Source organism: Sitophilus oryzae, unplaced genomic scaffold (assembly GCF_002938485.1).
Source record: "Sitophilus oryzae breed Bouriz unplaced genomic scaffold, Soryzae_2.0 scaffold_1389_pilon_pilon, whole genome shotgun sequence".
Taxonomy (NCBI): Eukaryota; Metazoa; Arthropoda; class Insecta; order Coleoptera; family Curculionidae; genus Sitophilus; species Sitophilus oryzae.
Genome location: NW_022146047.1, coordinates 120,326 through 139,540, shown reverse-complemented (window position 1 = coordinate 139,540; position 19,215 = coordinate 120,326). Strand labels below are relative to the sequence as shown.

Below are 19,215 nucleotides of genomic sequence, written 5' to 3'. Positions count from 1 at the left end.
ACTGAAAATATTTGCACTTAATTACTTTAGACTCACCCTGTATATTTGAATAAAACATTTTTATAATTTAATAGCCTATGAGACAAGTTTTCTTGCACACAGCTACACCACAATCATACAATTAAAAAAATAATCACTTATTTAAAGAAGCTTTTAAAATTTTAACTGAAAAGTAAAAATGTAGAGTTTTGATGGTCTAGTTCTAATTGAATATAAAGATATCAAAAAAACTTACGGTGAAGTCCTCATAGATAAATGTCAGAAGATAATGTCACAAGATGACATTCATAGCGTCTTTTTACTACTTTACATTGATTTTTTTTCATACTTGCTTTCCATACTACAAAAACTGCTAACAGTAATTTTCACCTTTATTCATGTTTCACCTTTATTCATGTTATTATATCACCTTTATTCTTGTTTTAAAACAAGAATAAAGGTGATATGTTTAATTAAAATATGTTAAAAATGCAAGAATTTGCTTCTTCACATATTAAAAGAACCATTTTTCATAATATAACGGCATATGATTAACAGTTTATTGCTATAAATAACGCCAATACCCTGTAACTACATAAATAGGACAGTTTGCGAATGTTTTATATAATAATATGTATTATAGTTAACTAATTAAAAAACTGAAAAAGTTACTAGGATAGAGATCAGGTAGATATTTCTGTTCTAGAAGCATCAATGCGTAAAGAAAAACCAATACAAGATTGCATTCTCTCTAAATTGGAACAAATTAAAATTTACTTTCATTTAAAAAACTTTTAATTTTTTTTTTGGTTTTTATTTGACCTTGTGATTCTTTTTTCACAAAAAGAACCGCAACAATCTTTCTGTCACCACATCTGCTTCTCCACCGGTAATGTAAACAAAGTAATCGCGGCAACAAAGAGACAAAACACAAAAGCGAACAATAAAACACTGTAGAGAAGTAAATATTGATTTTGTCTTTTGAAATAAAATAGTTTTGCTAAGAGTTCTAGACCAATTTCCTTTAAAATGTTACGACATCTCGGATAAAAGGGGCAAGAATGCATTGGTGTGTATGCACTTGGCTAAGTTGATTCCTGATAGCTGTCAATATTGAGACACTTTCTCGGCGTTGATTTGGATATCTTAATAATCGTAAACGCTATCGAGAAGAATAAAATAGTTTATAGCTTTGGTTTATAGGTTTGTTTTGCTCGATTACACCTACAGAAACTTTCCGACAGGAATAAGTTTAAGAATAAGTGTATTTCGGCTTTTCTGGGTTTATTCATATCATAAAGAAACAAGTCAAGCCGTATAATAGGAATAAAGATGAAGCTTTTAATTAAAATATTTAAAAAATGCAAAATGTTATATCCTCGTATATATTTTACTAAAACAGCCATTTTTCATAATATAAAAATGATACAAAGTTCATTGCTTAAAATGAAGTTAATCTTGCTTAAAATGAGTCTTAAATAAGTGCAAATATTTTCAGGGCTGGTAGTTCCCAATAAAAGAAATTTAATTTCTCATTACCGTTTTTCAAAGAAGTCTAAAATATTCGAGTTATTGAAATTTGAAGAAATAAAAAAAAAACTTTTTTTTGAAAAAATTTTGAGAGCTACCGGATTTTTTCTGTAATTTGTTCTTCTAATTTTAACCTACTATCGATGTTGTCACGTTGTTAGGATATATTTTTAACTGAAAATTTAGAAAATCCCGATAGTTGTTGAAGTAATTCTGGTGTTATTTGAGCCATGTTGAACAACGTTTATTCGCGGTTTTATATTTCATATAGCATTTTCTACAGTGTTTTTTTTATCAAAGCCACCGAATAATTTTTCTCTCGTATTTTACCGTTGAAGGAGCCATATAAAATAATACTGCGTGTATCTGCGAAACCGTTAAAAAATTTGAAATACTACATATACAAAAATATTCATTTTTTAATTCTCCATCTCCTGAAAAAATAATATAGATCCATTTAAAAAAAACAAGAAAAATTATTTTATATTTTAGAAAGTTTGGCTTAGAATTTTGAACATCCTGCATGATTTACCACATTACCTTAAAGCAAAGTAGATGCAGACCATCTAAACTAAATACCTAATATAGTTTTAATTTCAAGACAATTCTTGTATTTTTTAATAATTTTTTTAAAGGCTGAAAAATATATATATATTTTATTTAAACAAAAGATGTCATCGTGGGAACCACAATAAAAAAGAAGAATGAAATTATTGAACAACCTACATTAAGATTAGCCACGAAATATGGCTAAAATACGACTACCCGTATAGTCGTATTTTAGCCATGTTTCGTGGCTAATCTTATTGTAGGTTGCCCAATAATTTCATTCTTCTTTTTTATTTTTTATTTATTTATTAATTATTAATATCTCTGAACTATCGAAAAATATTTAATCATATCTTAGGATTATGTAAAGTGATCTGGAGGGAACCCAAAAATGCAATAATATACAGGGTGTTCCATTAAAAAAATCATCCCGATCCACTCGCTTTTTTGAGACACCCTGATGAAGTTAAAATATTTTCCTGGAATACATCCTTCTACATACTTTAGGACGCACTAATGCCGGACTCTGTATAATAGCATAGTTAGCATTATTAAAAATGATATATCCTGTAACTAAAAAAATATGAGTTTGCAAAATTTATATTAAGTATTATATTCAACCTGATCAAAAAACTGAAAAAGTTATTACGATAAAGGTCAGATAGATATTTCTGTTCCACCAGCATAAATCAATGCACAAAGAAAAACTGATAAAAGATTAAAATGTCTCTCTAAATCGGAACAAATTAAAATTTACTCCGATTTCAGTACCTTTTCTTGTGGTTTTTATTTGAACTCCACCCTCAGTGCTATCTTAAAACGTTTCCTCTTTCACAAAAAGAACCGCAATAATCTTTCTGTCGCCACATCTGCTGCTCAACCGCTAATGTAAACAAAGTAATCGCGGCGACAAAGTACACACAAAGGCGAACAATAAAACACGATAGAAAAGTAAATATTGATTCCGTTCTTTGAAAAGTTCTAGACCGATTTCCTCCGGAATAGAGCACGACTGCATTTGTGTTTGTATGCACTCGGTTAAGTTGATTCCTGAAAGCATGTCAATATTTGAGACACTTACTCGGCGTTGATTTGGATATCTTAATAATCGTAAATATTATAGAGTAGAATAAAATAGTTTATAGGTTTATTTTGCTCGATTACACTTACAGAAACTTTCCGACAGAAATAAGTTGAAGTTTGTTTCGGTTTTTCTGGGTTTATTCATATCATAAAGGAACAAATAAAACCGTATGACAGGGATAAAGATAAAATGTTTAAATAAAATTTGTTAAAAATGCAAAATGTTGCATTCTCGTACATAAACAGCCATTTCACTAAAACAGCCACTTTTCATAATATAACAGCATATGATAAAGATAAAGATAATACCATACAACTAAAAAATACGATTATTTTATATATTTATTATATTCTCATTACTAACTAAAAAGCTGGAAAATTATTAGGATAAAGACTTGATAGATATCTCTGTTCTGGCAGCATCAATGGCATACATATGAAGACTATACGGGAAAAATGGTCTAAGTCCAAAAAAATGGAAATTGAGATAACACTGCCATCAAGTGTCCGTTCCAAAATAGGAATAATCTAACACTGTAATAATTATCTAAGTCCACTAAAATCAGCGATTAAAATATTAATACTTTGGAAAAGCGATCTAAGTCCATATTTTATGTTTGTAGACATATCAACGCATACAAAACGAATAAAAAAGCTATATATTCAGCACCACAACAACTTTATGCTAACCTAATTCCTTTGCCCAAACTCAAGTATGAGCAGTTACAATTTTTGAAAAAGTTCGTTGATGAATCTCTGCAAGACTACTACACAAATTTGCCTTGTGCGTCAAACAATGCTCATCTAAAGGATGCAGATATGGTGTATTGCTTTTACTTTTGCCTAAGAAAAGAAGTCTGATTATGTCTATTCTGTCACTAGTTTTAAATTCAAAGAAATTATATTCTGGAAATGTTCTAGTGGAACCATAAGGGAACTCTCTAGTAGTGTAGTTTCATTTTATCAGAAACAAATTGCCATTCCTAAGTAAAACAATGGAACTCAGAACTACCACAAAACCTTAATTAAACCTCAGAAACTTTAATAGTTTTAATTTAATAAGCGCGTACCACTTCTTTCTCTGACGCTGTCTAATACTGTTTTAGACGGCGATACTGTATTGAATGTTATCTGAAACCTTTTTGAAAAGTGCAGGTAGCATGAATTTTGGGCATGTTTTTGTTTACATTCGAAATTCCATTGCGCTCCCGCTTTTGCAATGTCTGTTTTTTATTACGTCAGATAAAGAAAACGTAGCATAGAAAAATAGAGTTCTTACAATTTTATCTAACAAATTTGCTACAAATTATTTTTCTTCGTTTTGTCTGTTAATCAGTTAATGTCTATACATATAACTATTGCTAAAAACTTCTTACGATTCGCTACATTTTATTATTTCTTTTCCTTTAATCTTTAAAGTTTCAAAATCATTTATCTCAAAACTAAGAAAATGTGACTTAGATCGTTTTTCCCCTGTAGTCTTCATATATCAAAACCGTTAAAAAAATTTAAATGTTTCTCTAAATCGAAATAAATTAAAATTTTCTCCCATTTGAAAAACTTTTCTTGCCACAATAATATAAAAGCCAAAGCAATAAGACTCTAAGATAGTCTTATTGCTTTGGCTTTTATATTATTACAAATCAGGTCTCTTTGAGTTCAATGGACGCCTTTTTTAAATGTTCTTGCCACTTTCAAGTGACCATAAAAATATTTCTTGCAGTAATATTTAGAAAATGGAAAAAATTTGTTAGAGGTATAAAGATGATACATTTAATAAAAATATGACAAAAATATACAATTTTGTTTTCTCATGTATGTTTTACTAAAACATCAATTTTTCATAACAGAACAGCATTTATGATACAAAGTTCATAGCTAAAAATTACGTTAATTTATTTTTTTTTAACTTTCCAACAGGAATAAGTTTAAGTTTGTTTCTGTTTTTCTGAGTTTATTCATATAAAAAAAAACAAGTCAAACCTTATAACAGAGATCCTGTACTATAACTAAATAATTGAAAAGTTAAGGTTGATTCTCACTATACCTTCCGTTTCAATTCCATATCCATTCCATATCCGTTCCGTATTTTTATTTTATTGACGCTATACGTAAGCTTCCGTTCCGTATCAGTTCCATACTTTTTATTGTAAAATTTATATAATTACAAAAGTTTTATTTTAAAAATTTGTATCTTTTGAAAAACGTAATAGATTTAATTAAGAGGTGAAGGAATAAATAAATATCAGCAAAATTTTAACAGAGCTGGTATAAATGTAGGAACTTGACAACGTTGTTTCCGATACGCTTCAGTCCGTCCGCCAAAAAAATGTATGGAAGGAAAGGATAAGGAACGGAAGGGAAACGGAACGGATAGTGTACATTGTCCTATTCATTTACATGATATAATATTTTATGTAAACGGAAGGGATTTGATATGGAAGGTATAGTGAGAATCAACCTTTACTTGGATAAAGATCTTGTAGATATTTCTGTTCTAATAACATCAATACACCAAGATCCCCCGAAGAAAAGATTAAAATGTCTCTCTAAATTGGAATAAATTAAAATTTACTCCGATTTCTGTATCTTTTCTTGTTGTTTTTATTTGAACTCTACCTCAGTGCCATCAAAACGTTTCCTCTTTCACAAAAAGAACCGCAATAATCTTTCTGTCGCCACATCTGCTGCTCAACCGCTAATGTAAACAAAGTAATCGCGGCGACAAAGTACACACAAAGGCGAACAATAAAACACGATAGAAAAGTAAATATTGATTCCGTTCTTTGAAAAGTTCTAGACCGATTTCCTTAAAATTTTACGACATCTTGGATAAATGGAAAGGAGCACCACTGCATTTCTGTGTATGCACTCGGTTAAGTCGATTCCTGAAAGCCATGTCAATATTGAGACACTTACTCGGCGTTGATTTGGATATCTTAATAATCGTAAACGTTATAGAGTAGAATAAAATAGTTTATAGGTTTATTTTGCTTGAATACACCTACAGAAACTTTCCGACAGGAATAAGTTTCAGTTTGTTTCGGTTTTTCTAGGTTTATTCATGTCATAAAGGAACAAATGAAACCATTTTATTGCGTTTTTAGCTTCCTACCTAATCACTTTATAAAACCCTAAAATAATGTTATGATAGTTTAAAATGTTTAAATATGTTTTGTTAGTTTCAGAGATATGAATAAATAAATAAATAAAAAAAATCGGTCAATTTCGAATTCTATGCCAAACTTTCTAAAATATAAAATATTGTTTCTTCGTTTTTTTTAATGGAACTCAAAAAAATTGTATTTAAAGTATTTTTTTAAAATTTCGACTTCACAAATATTTCCTTTTTTATTAAATATGACCTCATATGACCTATCTTTCCACGGTAAAATGCCAGACAAAAATCATTAGGTGACTTTGATAAAAAATTTTGAAATACTTAAAATACAAAAAATGTTCATTTTTTAATTTTCCATCTAACAAAGGAATAATACACAAGTGTTCTATTTAAACAAATGAAGAAACTATTTTATAATTTAGAATATTTGGCATACAAATTTGAACACCCTGTATGGTTTAAGATTACGATATTTATAGGAAAGTAAGTACAGACCAATAATTATACTAAATACTAGCATAGTTTTGATTTCAGGACTTTTCTTATATTTTTAATATTTTTTTAAAAAGGGATGATTTTTTTTATATATTTATTAATATCTCCTGAAACTATCAAAACATATTTAATAATACTTTAGGATTATGTATGTTTTTAAGTGATTAGAAAGGAAGCCAAAAATGCAATAATATATAGGGTGTTCCATTTAAAAAGAATCATCGCTATTCACTCACACTTTTTTGGGCCACCTTGTAGAGATTCAAATGTATTTTTTCTGAAATACGTCCTAATACATAGTATAGGTCTGCACTTAAATAAAATTCCTAATTTTTTAATTCCAGGAGCTACAGATGCCCAACACACTATTGCCGGACGCTGCTGTATATCCACTCTAAAATAAAATTCTTATCATGTCAATATTATCGAAATGACCATAGATCCTTGCAGTAAAGTTTAGAAACTGAAAAATACTTATGACAAGAGTAATGATGGATAGCAGTCTATGATATCGAGTAAAATAATGGATCGTATATTATTTTAAAAGTAAATGAAGGTGTCTTATAGTAAATATAAATATTTAAGCTTAAGTATATTAAATAAGCGTTGAAAAAAAGATATGAAAAAATAACAACAAAAAAAGTTACTTTTTGTAAACACCACTATATTGAATCCAAATGGAAACCACCATACAGTCAATTTAATAATATATTTTTGTACTTTTCATCATATCGTTTATGAGATTATTTTATTTATGACAATGGATACACTCATTGAATTCGACACTTAATGTCAGTTTAATAATAGATTTTTGTATTTTTGTACCTAAGCGTTTACGCTAAAATTTAAAAGTGCTTTACTTTTATGTCTAGGAGTAAAAATTACCCTTTTATAATATTGTCAATCACGTCGCCAAAATTAACACTTTTGTGATGTTTAAAAAAAACTAATTTTTAGAAACGAAACCAAAGCAAATTTAATTTTTTAAGGGTTTTTTGAGGGAAGGAATTTTTAAAAATATAAAAGTCGATAAGGAAGTGACAGAACTATTTAGATACATTGAAATGTTAGGTGCAAGCAAAACGTCGTTGCCGCGTAAAATTTGCATTACTAGATCTGCAGTCTGGAAACCAAATCGAATAGACCGAATGGAAAATAAATTCAATTGGAATAGATATGGAACCGAACCGCGAATTTAAATGTGTTAAAAGAAATTTGTAGTTATTTTCGATGTATTTCTGATGTATTCTAAATATATTTCCTACTCAGAGGACTAGAGAAATTAGGTATAAAAAACTAAGAATAGAAAATGTGTTATATTTAATTTGTTTTGTATATTTTCACAGTATCAGGAATAAGGCTTAGAAAATAATGCGATTTTCAGGTCCATTAGTATAATTGAAATTAGAGCTCTAAACAAATTTTCGGAAAAAATCCATTAACAAGTTAACTCAATATTGTTTAGCTAACAAATGTAAATGGAAAATGGTAAAAAACAGTAACTTGTGTGAGGAACTCTGTAAATTTATAATTGACTTTAAATAAGCCTTATGCAAAAGAACCATGAACAAAATATCATATAGCATAATTCTGTAGAATTATTTAGATAATAATTTCAGTAGTAGTAAGTAGTAACGTCAATATTTCGATAAAAATTGGTGTTTGGGAGTTTTTTGACATGAGAAATTTGATTTTGATGTCAATATGACTCCTATTTTTAGCGGGGCGCCACCTACATATATTTTAACTATTTTGAAGAGCAACAACTCTTCGTCCGTACCTGCATAAAACTACTGAGTGAAAAAATATACCTTTCCGTAACTTCTTACCTAATTCTTACTTAAAAAATGTCTCTTGGTAAAAATCGCTACGAGCAACAGTTCTCAAGATATTTAGAATTGAAATAGTCAATACATGTCATTACTGACAAAAAATAAACACGCGTTGAATAGATATTTATTTGGCTGAAATAATAAATTTAAGAAAATTTAAATTTTTTAAATTAATTATAAATTTTTCTGCGAAAAAATGGCGATAAAACAGTTTCTGTTGAACATTTGGCACAAAAACATTCAAATTTATGATTTCAGTGTTATTTAATTGACATATGATTAATTATGTCAATGATGACTGGCATTGATAATTTCAATTCCAAATATCTCGAGAAATACTATTCGTAGCGATTTTTTCCAAGAGACATTTTTTACGTTAAAAATGTCGTGAATTTTTTTACTTAGTAGTTTTATACAGGTACGGACAACAAGTTTGTTCCAAATATTTTTCGAGAGTAGTTTGGATTCCAAATCTCGAGAACCATTACTCGTAACGATTTTTACCTAGAGATCTTTTTTACGTAAAAAACGCCCTAAATGTATATTTTTTACTCTGTAGTTTTATACAGGTATGGTCGAAAAGTTATTACCCTTCAAAACAGACAAAACACATGTAGGTGGCGCCCCCTACAAATAGGAGTCATATTGACATCAAAATCAAATTTCTCATGTCAAAAAACTCCCAGACACCAATTTTCATCCAAAAATTGTCGTTACTTCAAAAATTATTTTTAAAAAAATAGAAATAAAAATGAAATTTCTACACCCTATATCTCCGAATCGAAGCCATTTTAGGACTTTTTTTTTCTTTTACTTATTTTTATCTGCAGAATATGCTGCCGAAGTTTCCGGAATACAGTTCGAACCACCCTGTATATTCAAAACACGTGCCATCTCTCGTGGGGAGATTCCTTACGTAAAAATAAGATTTATTTTTCATATCATCATAATTGTGTATCCGATTTTGATTTGTTTCGTAGCTACGGGGTGTTCAAATCTTATTATTTTTTCGATTTATTATAATTTTCTTCCAAGTACTGTTAGCGTTTTGAATGACATTTTGAAGGTAAAAGTTACTAGAAATGTGACATATTTTAAAGCTAATTATTATATATATTTAATGCATAGATAGCAGAGCTGAATTAATATTAATATAATTATATTTATAATTTATATAATTATAATCAGTTCATCAACTAAACAAGGAAAAAGTTGCTCCAGAGATTCAGTGAAAATACGCAAATATTATTAAAAAACAGTTACTTCTCTTATCAACATTACAAATAAAAGTAATAAATAACTGTATATCATACACTATGCAGTTATGAACACACACACATACTTATTAATATGTAAAATTTTATGAAATAGATTCTTATTTAGAAGTGGTTAACTAAAAATTAAAAAAAAATATTGTCAGCATTACATTAGGTAATATAAGTATAATGTCATATAACTGTACACAATGCCTCTTGGGGAGTAATATACTAATATGCGCAAAAACAGCTTTTGAAAAAGATGAAAGAATCTCAAAGCAGATAAATGTTTAGTTGACAACTACTCCTGAGAAACTTCATATTTTAACTAATTTAATAGCAAGAACCAAAAACATCCTTAGCTGTCTTTGACAAAAAGTTTAAGTTTTAAACTAAAACGGAAAAGTTTTAATACTGTGATACTGTTTAGCTGTCATGTGTGCGCGTTTAATAGAATTACAACAAAATATTTTTTAAAACCCTAAAGATTAATATAAAATACGTAACTTAAAACTAAAATTAAAATTAATCGAAATTAATAGAATATAAAAAATCAACATTAAAATAAAGCAATAATTTTACTATTTTTGATAATTAATATATGATTTTAAACCCTGATTTCGATTTTTCGTTTTACAAACTTATGAATTCATGCAAATTTTATGAAATATATTATTTTTCTCCGCCCATCTGACTGCCCTTAATTGAACAAGAATAAAAGAAAATTTATTGTAATATTATTCCATTATCCCGCCTCAAACTCCCGATAAATCTATTCAAACATTTACAATTTAATTTTACCTAATGAATTAAATACTTTCGAACTTTTTGATGTATTTTTTTAATTATTGCTCGATTATTTGTTAAAAATTGAAAATTGAAAATTTAAATTCAATACTTACATTGGGTAAAGAGCTTCAGATATATTTCGATATACCTAAAACAAAAAAAATAAATTTAAGTAAATTGGTGTAAATTTTAAGCATACAGCTTCATTCAGAACTTCTAAATCAGTGGAATAAATTAGTAGTTTCAATTAGCCGTAGAAGTTTGTTCACCTAATTTTAATGTAAGCATTCAGAGCGACATAATTAGTGGAAGAAGTTAACAAACTCTTGACTTTTCCACTAATTTTACTTCAAAATTTGCGAGGAATATTATTTTGGACTTTGATTATCACCCGTCAAGAAAAATGTTGGTTAAAAATCAAAAGTTTATTGTTTTATAAGCTAAATAGTATGCTTTCTATACGGATACAACAGACTACCGCAAGCTGTTGCTAGGATATTTTATTAATTTTAGTTGTGTTTTTTTAGACATTGTGTAAACTAAAAAGTATAAAGTGTAATTGAAACCACTAATTTATTCCACTAATTGGGAGGTTCTGAATGAAGCTTTATACTTTTTAGTTTAAGATCGTTCACAATGTCTTAAAAACACAATTCAAATTAATAAAATATCCAGCTGGCGGTAATCAGTTGTATCCATAGAGAAAGCCTAATATTTGGCTTCTAAAACAATAAATTTTTGATTTCTAACTACAAGTTCTCTTGGCGGATTATAATCAAAGGCCAAACTAGCATTCGTCGCAAATTTTGAAGTAAAATTAGTGGAAAAATTAACTTAAGTTTGTTAACTTTTTCCACTGATTGAAGATTATTACCACTAATTTTGGCGTTGTGAATGCTTACATTGATATTAGAAGAACAAACTTCTATGCTAATTGAAACCAGTAATTTTGATGTTCTGAATGAAGCTTTTTCATAACTTTTTCCACTAATTATTATACTTCAAAATTTGCGAGTAATGTAATTTCATCATCATCATTGTTTTCTTTAGTTCCTAAGTGAAACATACGGCTCCAGTGAAAACCTTCCATCATGGAATGTTTTCAGCAATTTTTTTAACTACTGGCCATGATGTTCTTGACTTCGCTAGCTCTTCCATTACGATTCTACGCCATGTTTGTTTTGGACGTCCTCTTTTTCCTTGCCCAGTGGGTTCCAGTCAAGGGCATTTCTTGCGATATTGTCGTTAGGTTGTCTTAGAATGTGTCCTATCCGTCCCCACTTTCGTATAATCACTTCTTTGCTTATCTCAGTTTGGTCAGTTAAATGCAATAGATCTTTGTTTCGGATCGTGTTCGGCCAAAATATGCAAAAAATTCGTCGCAAGCATTTATTAACAAATATTTGTAGCTTTGCTGTTAGGGGTTTGGTCACTTTCTTTTTTTTATTGTCGGAATGGATAAAAAAATGTAGAAATAAAAGTAAATGTAAAAAATCCAGTCTCTGCGATTGAATGAAAAGGCGAGTATATAAAGTATAAATTTAAGTATACATGTCTCGTGAGAATAAGTTAAAATCCCGTGACAGTCACACTTTTTTATCAAATTTTAAATATGAATATTTTAATTATAAAATACATGAGGAACTCTAGTTTCCAGGATTGTGTTTATTCATTCATTTAGAAAATGTATATCATGTCACAAAATGGGTGGGGGTTAAACTAAGTAGTTTTGTGTTGATGTAGGGTAGGGGGTTTATGTATGTACATAATTTTTTTTCAAAAATATATTTTTCTGAATAGTTATTTTATTATAGTTACAGTGTAATTTTTTTAATTTTACGTTATTGAATTTCTTACTTGGCTAATATTGTATTAAAAATTAATCTATCAAACATGTTCAATTTCATAAGATTTGAATTTTATAATAGAATTGTGCTTTTATACACATTTTTCAAAAGTAGATTTTGTGCGTCTTCTTAGCACGCCTTAGCACGAAATTTTCATTTCTTACCTATTCCTACCGTAAATGTAAATGCTTTATCTACTTTAAAAGTAGACGTTTCAAGAGAGGGTCAAATATGGCTTTTATCCATATTAAAAATACCTAAAAATATTACCAGAGATGTTTTTTGAATAGCATCATCAATTTGCAGTAATATTTTCTAGTAAATCTATTAGTTATTTTTTATTTCACTTGGTTCAAAATTCACAATAAATTTTTTCTTAATAGTTTTTACTTTATCACAAATTGTCTTCAACATGAGATAATACTTAACGATATTTAATAATTGGTTCATATTTTACATGTTCTTTGCAAGTTTTTTTTATAAAAATATACTTTGGTTAAAATAAAAAATAATTTTAAAATTAAATTATATAAAACATTGACAACATCGCTTTTACCAATTTATTTTGTCCCATTCTTAACTAGTTATAACTATTTTGGAAAAAAAAGCATTCATTAAAAAAAGGGCAACGATTCAGTTACGTCAAAATACCGATTCCCGATAGATCACCGAAGTTAAGTAACGTTAGACGATGAGAGTGGATGGACGGGTGACCATCTAGAAACTCGTCGTGCTGTTGTTCCATATCAAGAATGTAAAATCTATGAACACACAGTTCTCTTTTACACTGGTTTAAGGCTGTATGGGATCGGATACCTGGTAAGAGTCGATTTAGACACTCGCCAAGTCGGTAGGCCATTGACAATGTTATGGCTGAGGGTCGCAGTTCGGATTCAACATAAACAGAGTAGATCCGTCTAGACTAGCCTTGTCATAAATGACTTAAAACGTTATAAATATAAAATATTTATAAACATTTATTAAGTATTTCCTCACGGTAGTTCATACCAAACACATAATGCATTAGCAAAAAAGATTTCAATAATGTGTTTAAAGCTTATGTCAAATACAAAAATATAATGAAATATTAGGGGCATAAAAAGCTGGGGTTGCCTGATATGTAATATTGTTAAAAAGCATACTTAAGCAGTGTCGCTATGAAAAATGGCAGTGATTTTTCGAGTTCTTTATAACAACGGTTGCTACCACAATTTATTACTGTAACAGCATAACAAAAAGTGATAAAACGCCAAAAGACACTTTGAAAATTGTACGGCTTTTCTAAATCGTATATTAAAACCAAAAAATTGAAAATATATATAAAACTGCTTTGTTATTATTATATATTTTTTTAAATATTAATTTTTCTCCCCCGAAAAAATTCGAAGCTCTATGTATAGTTCCGGTATATTATAAAAAATTACTTCACTTGTTTCATCATTGTAATGTATATAAAAATGTACAAACTAAATATTTTCTTCAGTTTACATTTTTTTCAATAATTTTAAACATTAACTGTAAAAATGATAACAAAAATATTTAAATTCAAATATCTCTAAAAGTATTCAAATAATAGTGATCAGGTACTACAAAATTAATTTTAATTAGAAGTAGTAAATCCAAAATTAACACATAATACCATAGTGGGTGCGTCTCAAAAGCGGCTCACCCCTATAACTTCTTTATTTTTTCTGAAAAAAAACGATACTTGGTATGTCAGTATACGACAAAAATTAAAATTGATCTTGGTCACTTTCATTGATTGGTCACTTTCTGTTTTACCGGAAATGACTACTTTTGATTTTTATATGGAACCCTTGGTATATTTCTACTTTATTCGATATAAAATGACACTCTGAGTAGAATGATATATAATATGTCAATTTGAAATTTTGGTACCAAATTATTCGTAAAAAAATGCCTTTTTAAAATATGCTAATGAGCCAAAATTGTTCCATTTGAATAATATGATTAAAAATACGATTTGGGCATATTTTAACGAGTCAGGACAAGACACGAAAAACATTAGACGATCAAAACTATTTTTCCAAGGCTTCTTGATTAAACATTAGCGTTTTAGCACAGCCGTGGCACTCTAGATTGAAATTTAAAATACGATTTTTTTAACGAAAATGTCAAAAGTTGACATATGATATGTCAATCTATTCAGAGTGTCATTTTGTTTCAAATAAAGTAGAAATCAGCAAAAATAGCACCCCCGGTATGGTGCTAATAAAAAATCGAAAGTTGTAGTATTTTCCGGTGAAACAGGAAGTAACCAAAAACAATTGAATACGTTAGTCCATCCTAATTTAGGTCATATATTAACATACTAAATTTCGGTTTTTTATCTGAAAAAATAAAAAAATTAATGGATGTGAGCCACTTTCGAGACGCACCCGGTATAAACAGTAAATGAAGTAAAAGTTAAAGTATAAATTTAATTAAAGAAATATTCCCGCCACGCAGTGTTTGTCTAATCTAAATGTCCTTTCTTTTTTTTACAGAACCCTTCGAGAATAAATAACATCATTAACATGTCATACAATGAAGATATTCCAGGTTCGTACCTATTCCTTTTTTAAATTGAAAATTAATAAATAATAAATGTCAGCTCACTTATGTCAGTATATTTCAAAACTAACAGCATTCCCAAAGAATCTCAATATCATTTTTTCAAAAATATTTTTTGTATATAATCAAAATTAGTTTTTAGCATTCATTGTTTAAATAAATAGTTTATTTTTTCTAACAACTCTTTACCAAAATGTAAGGTTAATGCTTTCTTTTCAGATAATCCACTACCATTTAACGAATCATACAACGCAACAATGAACACGACAGATTCAATCGAAACCGATGAGTACTGTGTCAACTGCATAATCGTACCCATCCTGGTAATCAGCTGCCTCATATCTATGCTAGTCAATGTAGTGGTTATAGCGAGCGCCAACTGGATTAGGTGTCCCATGACCCCAAATCTGAAAATCAGCCTGAGCTTGGCAGCAGCTGATGCTTGCAGTTCGAGCATGTACGGATTGATTATATTTACAGAAACGTATATCTTGCCTGACCCTGGAGTTATTATAACTATTATCGAAATGATACGACTCACTGGAATAGGTAAAATTTTAACTTATTTTGTTAATATCGTCACTCACAAACACGCTAACCAATGGTGATTGAAATATAAAGATTACCCACTGAAAAAAAAACAAGAAAGAAGTACCTATATCATAAAATTAAAAATTTCATCTAGATGACTTAAAATTGATTTTCTTATCTAAAATTAAAAAATTAATAACTTTTACCGTTTCTTTTTCAAAATGCGACCAACAAAGAATTTAGCCATTTATTACATTGACAGTCAAATTGGACATATTTTATATACCCGACAGAAACTGGTTAAATTTTATTATGTCATTTTTATTAGCATTCAAAGCAAAAGCAAACAAAAGCTAAAGTCGAAATTTACCTAATTGGATTTATAAAAAATCACATAAGATTCAAGATGCGACTTATATAAAAAGCAATATATAAAAAACAAAAATTCTTAACAAGAAGAAATCTCTAATCAATAAAAGTAAGGTAATTTAGAAACTAAAGTATATCTCATTTCATATACAATCAACGATGTTAATACATTAAAGAAATTTTGTCTACGGCGTAAACTTATTTTATCATAATTTATCAAAATATGATTGACACTTTCACAAATGTTGTTTTAATTGCGGTATTTCCAGAAAATTGCAATAATAAATACCTATACATATTATTTTAAATTCAAATAAAGTAATTAAAAAATGTTTTTAGATTCTCAAAACTTTTATTAACTTAGAAACTATATAATTTAGTAACAGAGATTCAAAATAATTACCTACTGCATTATAAACGCATCAAATAAACATTTTATTGCTTTTATCTAATGTAAATATATGAGTAATCATATTAAATCGTAATCTGTCAAATTATATATTTATCTGAGCAAAAAAGATATAGGAAGCGTTACTTACTAAACAAACATTTAATAATTATTACTGTGATTAAATGTGAATTGATTAATAAATAAATAACTCAATCTACCCAGTATGTGTAATTAATTTTCAGTATAAAATGAAATATATAGTATTGAAATAAAAGTCATTTGAACAAATGTAATTTGGAATAAAACTATTTCCAATAATTTTTTTATTTTACTGGTAGAGTCCTTCAATGCAAGCAATACAACTATTTTTGTTCAAAATGTCTCTTGTAATACTGGTAGGCCAAACCATTAAATGTCAGGGGTTCTTCAGGCAATATTTTTGATATGAACTTTTTAATCAGGCAATGTTTCTGATATAAACTTTAACTCTAAAGCAACTTATTATTTCGTATATTTTTCATTTTATTGATTTTATGGAAAGCAATGTTTATTAAAATGTTGTATTCTATGTTATAGGGCTTGTTCCTCTCTACAATTTTCTGTCTCACAATGTACCGTTTGTGTCTGGGATGGGATCATAGTTTCATAGTTGTCGATTTTCGAAAGAAATCAGTACATGTATATTATTTTGTATATTTTTCATTTTATTGATTTTATGGAAAGCACTGTTCGTTAAAATGTTGTATCATATGTTATAGGGCTTGTTTCTCTCTACGATTTCCTGTCTCACAATGTACCATTTGTGTGGGGGAAGGTATCATAGTTTCATAATTATCCAATTTCGAAAGAAATAAGTACATGTATATTATTTCGTATATTTTTCATTTTATTGATTTTATGGAAAGCACTGTTCATTAAAATGTTGTATCTTATGTTATAGGGCTTGTTTCTCTCTACAATTTCCTGTTTAACAATGTACCGTTTGTGTCCGGGAAGGGTTCATAGTTTCATAGTTTTTGATTTTCGAAAGAAATCAGTACATGTATATTATTTCGTAATTTTTCATTTTATTGATTTTATGGAAAGCACTGTTCATTAAAATGTTGTATCTTATGTTATAGGACTTGTTTCTCTCTACAATTTCCTGTTTAACAATGTACCGTTTGTGTCCGGGAAAGGTTCATAGTTTCATAGTTGTCGATTTTCGAAAGAAATCAGTACATGAATATTATTTCGTATGTTTTTCATTTTATTGATTTTATGGAAAGCACTGTTCATTAAAATGTTATAGAGCAAGTTAGTTTCTCTCTACAATTTCCTGTTTCACAATGTACCGTTTGTGTCCGGGAAGGGTTCATATTTTCAACTTTAGCAACCAAAAAAAATCTATGAGTATAATTTCTGGTTATTGGGTCGTAAATCAATGGATAAAATTGCAAAAGAATAAATTATTTCCCAATACCGAATCCTGATAAACCAAACCTGAAGTTATATTGGCAACTAATTTAAAGTTTCAAAACAGACATTGCTCATAGAAAATACATTTAAATATGGATAAGCATAATTTATTAACATATGCTACACAAATCTTTATCTAAATAAATCTTATTAATATACTCGTATTCTCTTTACAGTTATTACAGTTGTACATCTTCTGGCCCTTAGCATCAATCACTACATCGGAATTTTGAAGCCGCTGCATTATAATGCGATTGTTACAAGTAAAAAGGTAAGTTTTATATCACAAGATTTAACATACCGATAAAACTATACTAACCAATGAAAAAAGTTTAATCACATAAATTTTAATACACGATAAAAAATATGTTAACTTAAAATGTTTAAAGTAGATATTGTTCATATCTGACGTTTCGTTTCCAAGATATCATCAACTATATTTTATTTCATACCTTTATCTTAAAACACACCTTTACATACTTCATTTCAATCAGTAAAATAAAATTTTACAGTAATAAGTCCGGTAACATTTTTTACTGGTCTAGACCTGTAATTATTTTTTCTGGTTATTTTTTGGTATCAACTTCCTTGTAGCCTCGTTAGATTTCTCCTTAACTTCTTTTGGAATCAGATTTTCAGTACTTACTGACTCCATTTTATCAGCTTTTTTAAAGTAAGTGAATTCCTTTAATATTACTTTTACTACGACTTTTAAGTGGCTGGACTGCTTTGACATAACTTGCACACAGGCACAGGTACAACAGAGTATTTTTTTATTTAGCCGAAATCATTAAACCAAATTATGTATAGTTGTTTGTTACATTGAAGACAAATAAAAACTGACGACTTCTTTCAGGTATGTGCTGTACTATGGTTATTATGGATATTTCCAACAATAACGCTAATGTCAATATGTGCGGCTTTCGACAGAGATGGTGAACTGAGGGACAATTTCATCCTCAATACGGGTAATGTGCCGGGGTAAGTATAATTCCAAACAATAATACCGATAACAAAATACCTTGACAAATTCCCGTATTGCTTATTTCAATAACATGTACAAAAATAAAACCACTAGACACAATGAGAATAATAAAAAGAAGTTACTTAAGAACGTTTTCATGATTTGTCTCGGCAATTTTTCGTTGAATTTATCTTCTCTAATGTCTAGTACGAGTATGTCATTGATTTGCAATAAACATCAATCATTACAAATAAGCTATAAGCATGCGTGACGTAAACAAATTACGGAAAATTGCGGAGTGTGAAACATAATTTATTAAAAAATTATTGTATTCCTAATTATTTTATAGATTTATTTTCAAATAAATTCAATTTAGCTGGAAAGAACTGGTATATGTAACACAGTCAAAGTGAATAAAGGCCTAACATACCTACACAAAATTAATCA

General features: G+C 28.6%; 2 protein-coding genes across 3 annotated transcripts in view; one reads left to right on the top strand and one right to left on the bottom strand.

Annotated features, from left to right (window-relative positions):
* LOC115875498 (beta-alanine transporter) overlaps nucleotides 1-19,215 on the bottom strand; it is a 934,216-nt gene that overhangs the window by 861,990 nt on the left and 53,011 nt on the right. For both annotated transcript variants that reach the window (XM_030890970.1, XM_030890971.1), the window contains exon 2: nucleotides 10,748-10,782. The gene's annotated coding sequence lies outside the window, so the exon portion shown is untranslated. The remainder of the gene's footprint in view (nucleotides 1-10,747; nucleotides 10,783-19,215) is intronic.
* Nucleotides 14,995-19,215, top strand: part of LOC115875500 (histamine H2 receptor-like) — a 30,081-nt gene continuing 25,860 nt past the window's right edge. The window contains exons 1-4 of the mRNA XM_030890974.1: nucleotides 14,995-15,043; nucleotides 15,275-15,604; nucleotides 17,981-18,075; nucleotides 18,661-18,785. Of these exons, the coding sequence (XP_030746834.1) occupies nucleotides 15,019-15,043; nucleotides 15,275-15,604; nucleotides 17,981-18,075; nucleotides 18,661-18,785 (575 nt within the window). The 5' untranslated portion in view covers nucleotides 14,995-15,018. The remainder of the gene's footprint in view (nucleotides 15,044-15,274; nucleotides 15,605-17,980; nucleotides 18,076-18,660; nucleotides 18,786-19,215) is intronic.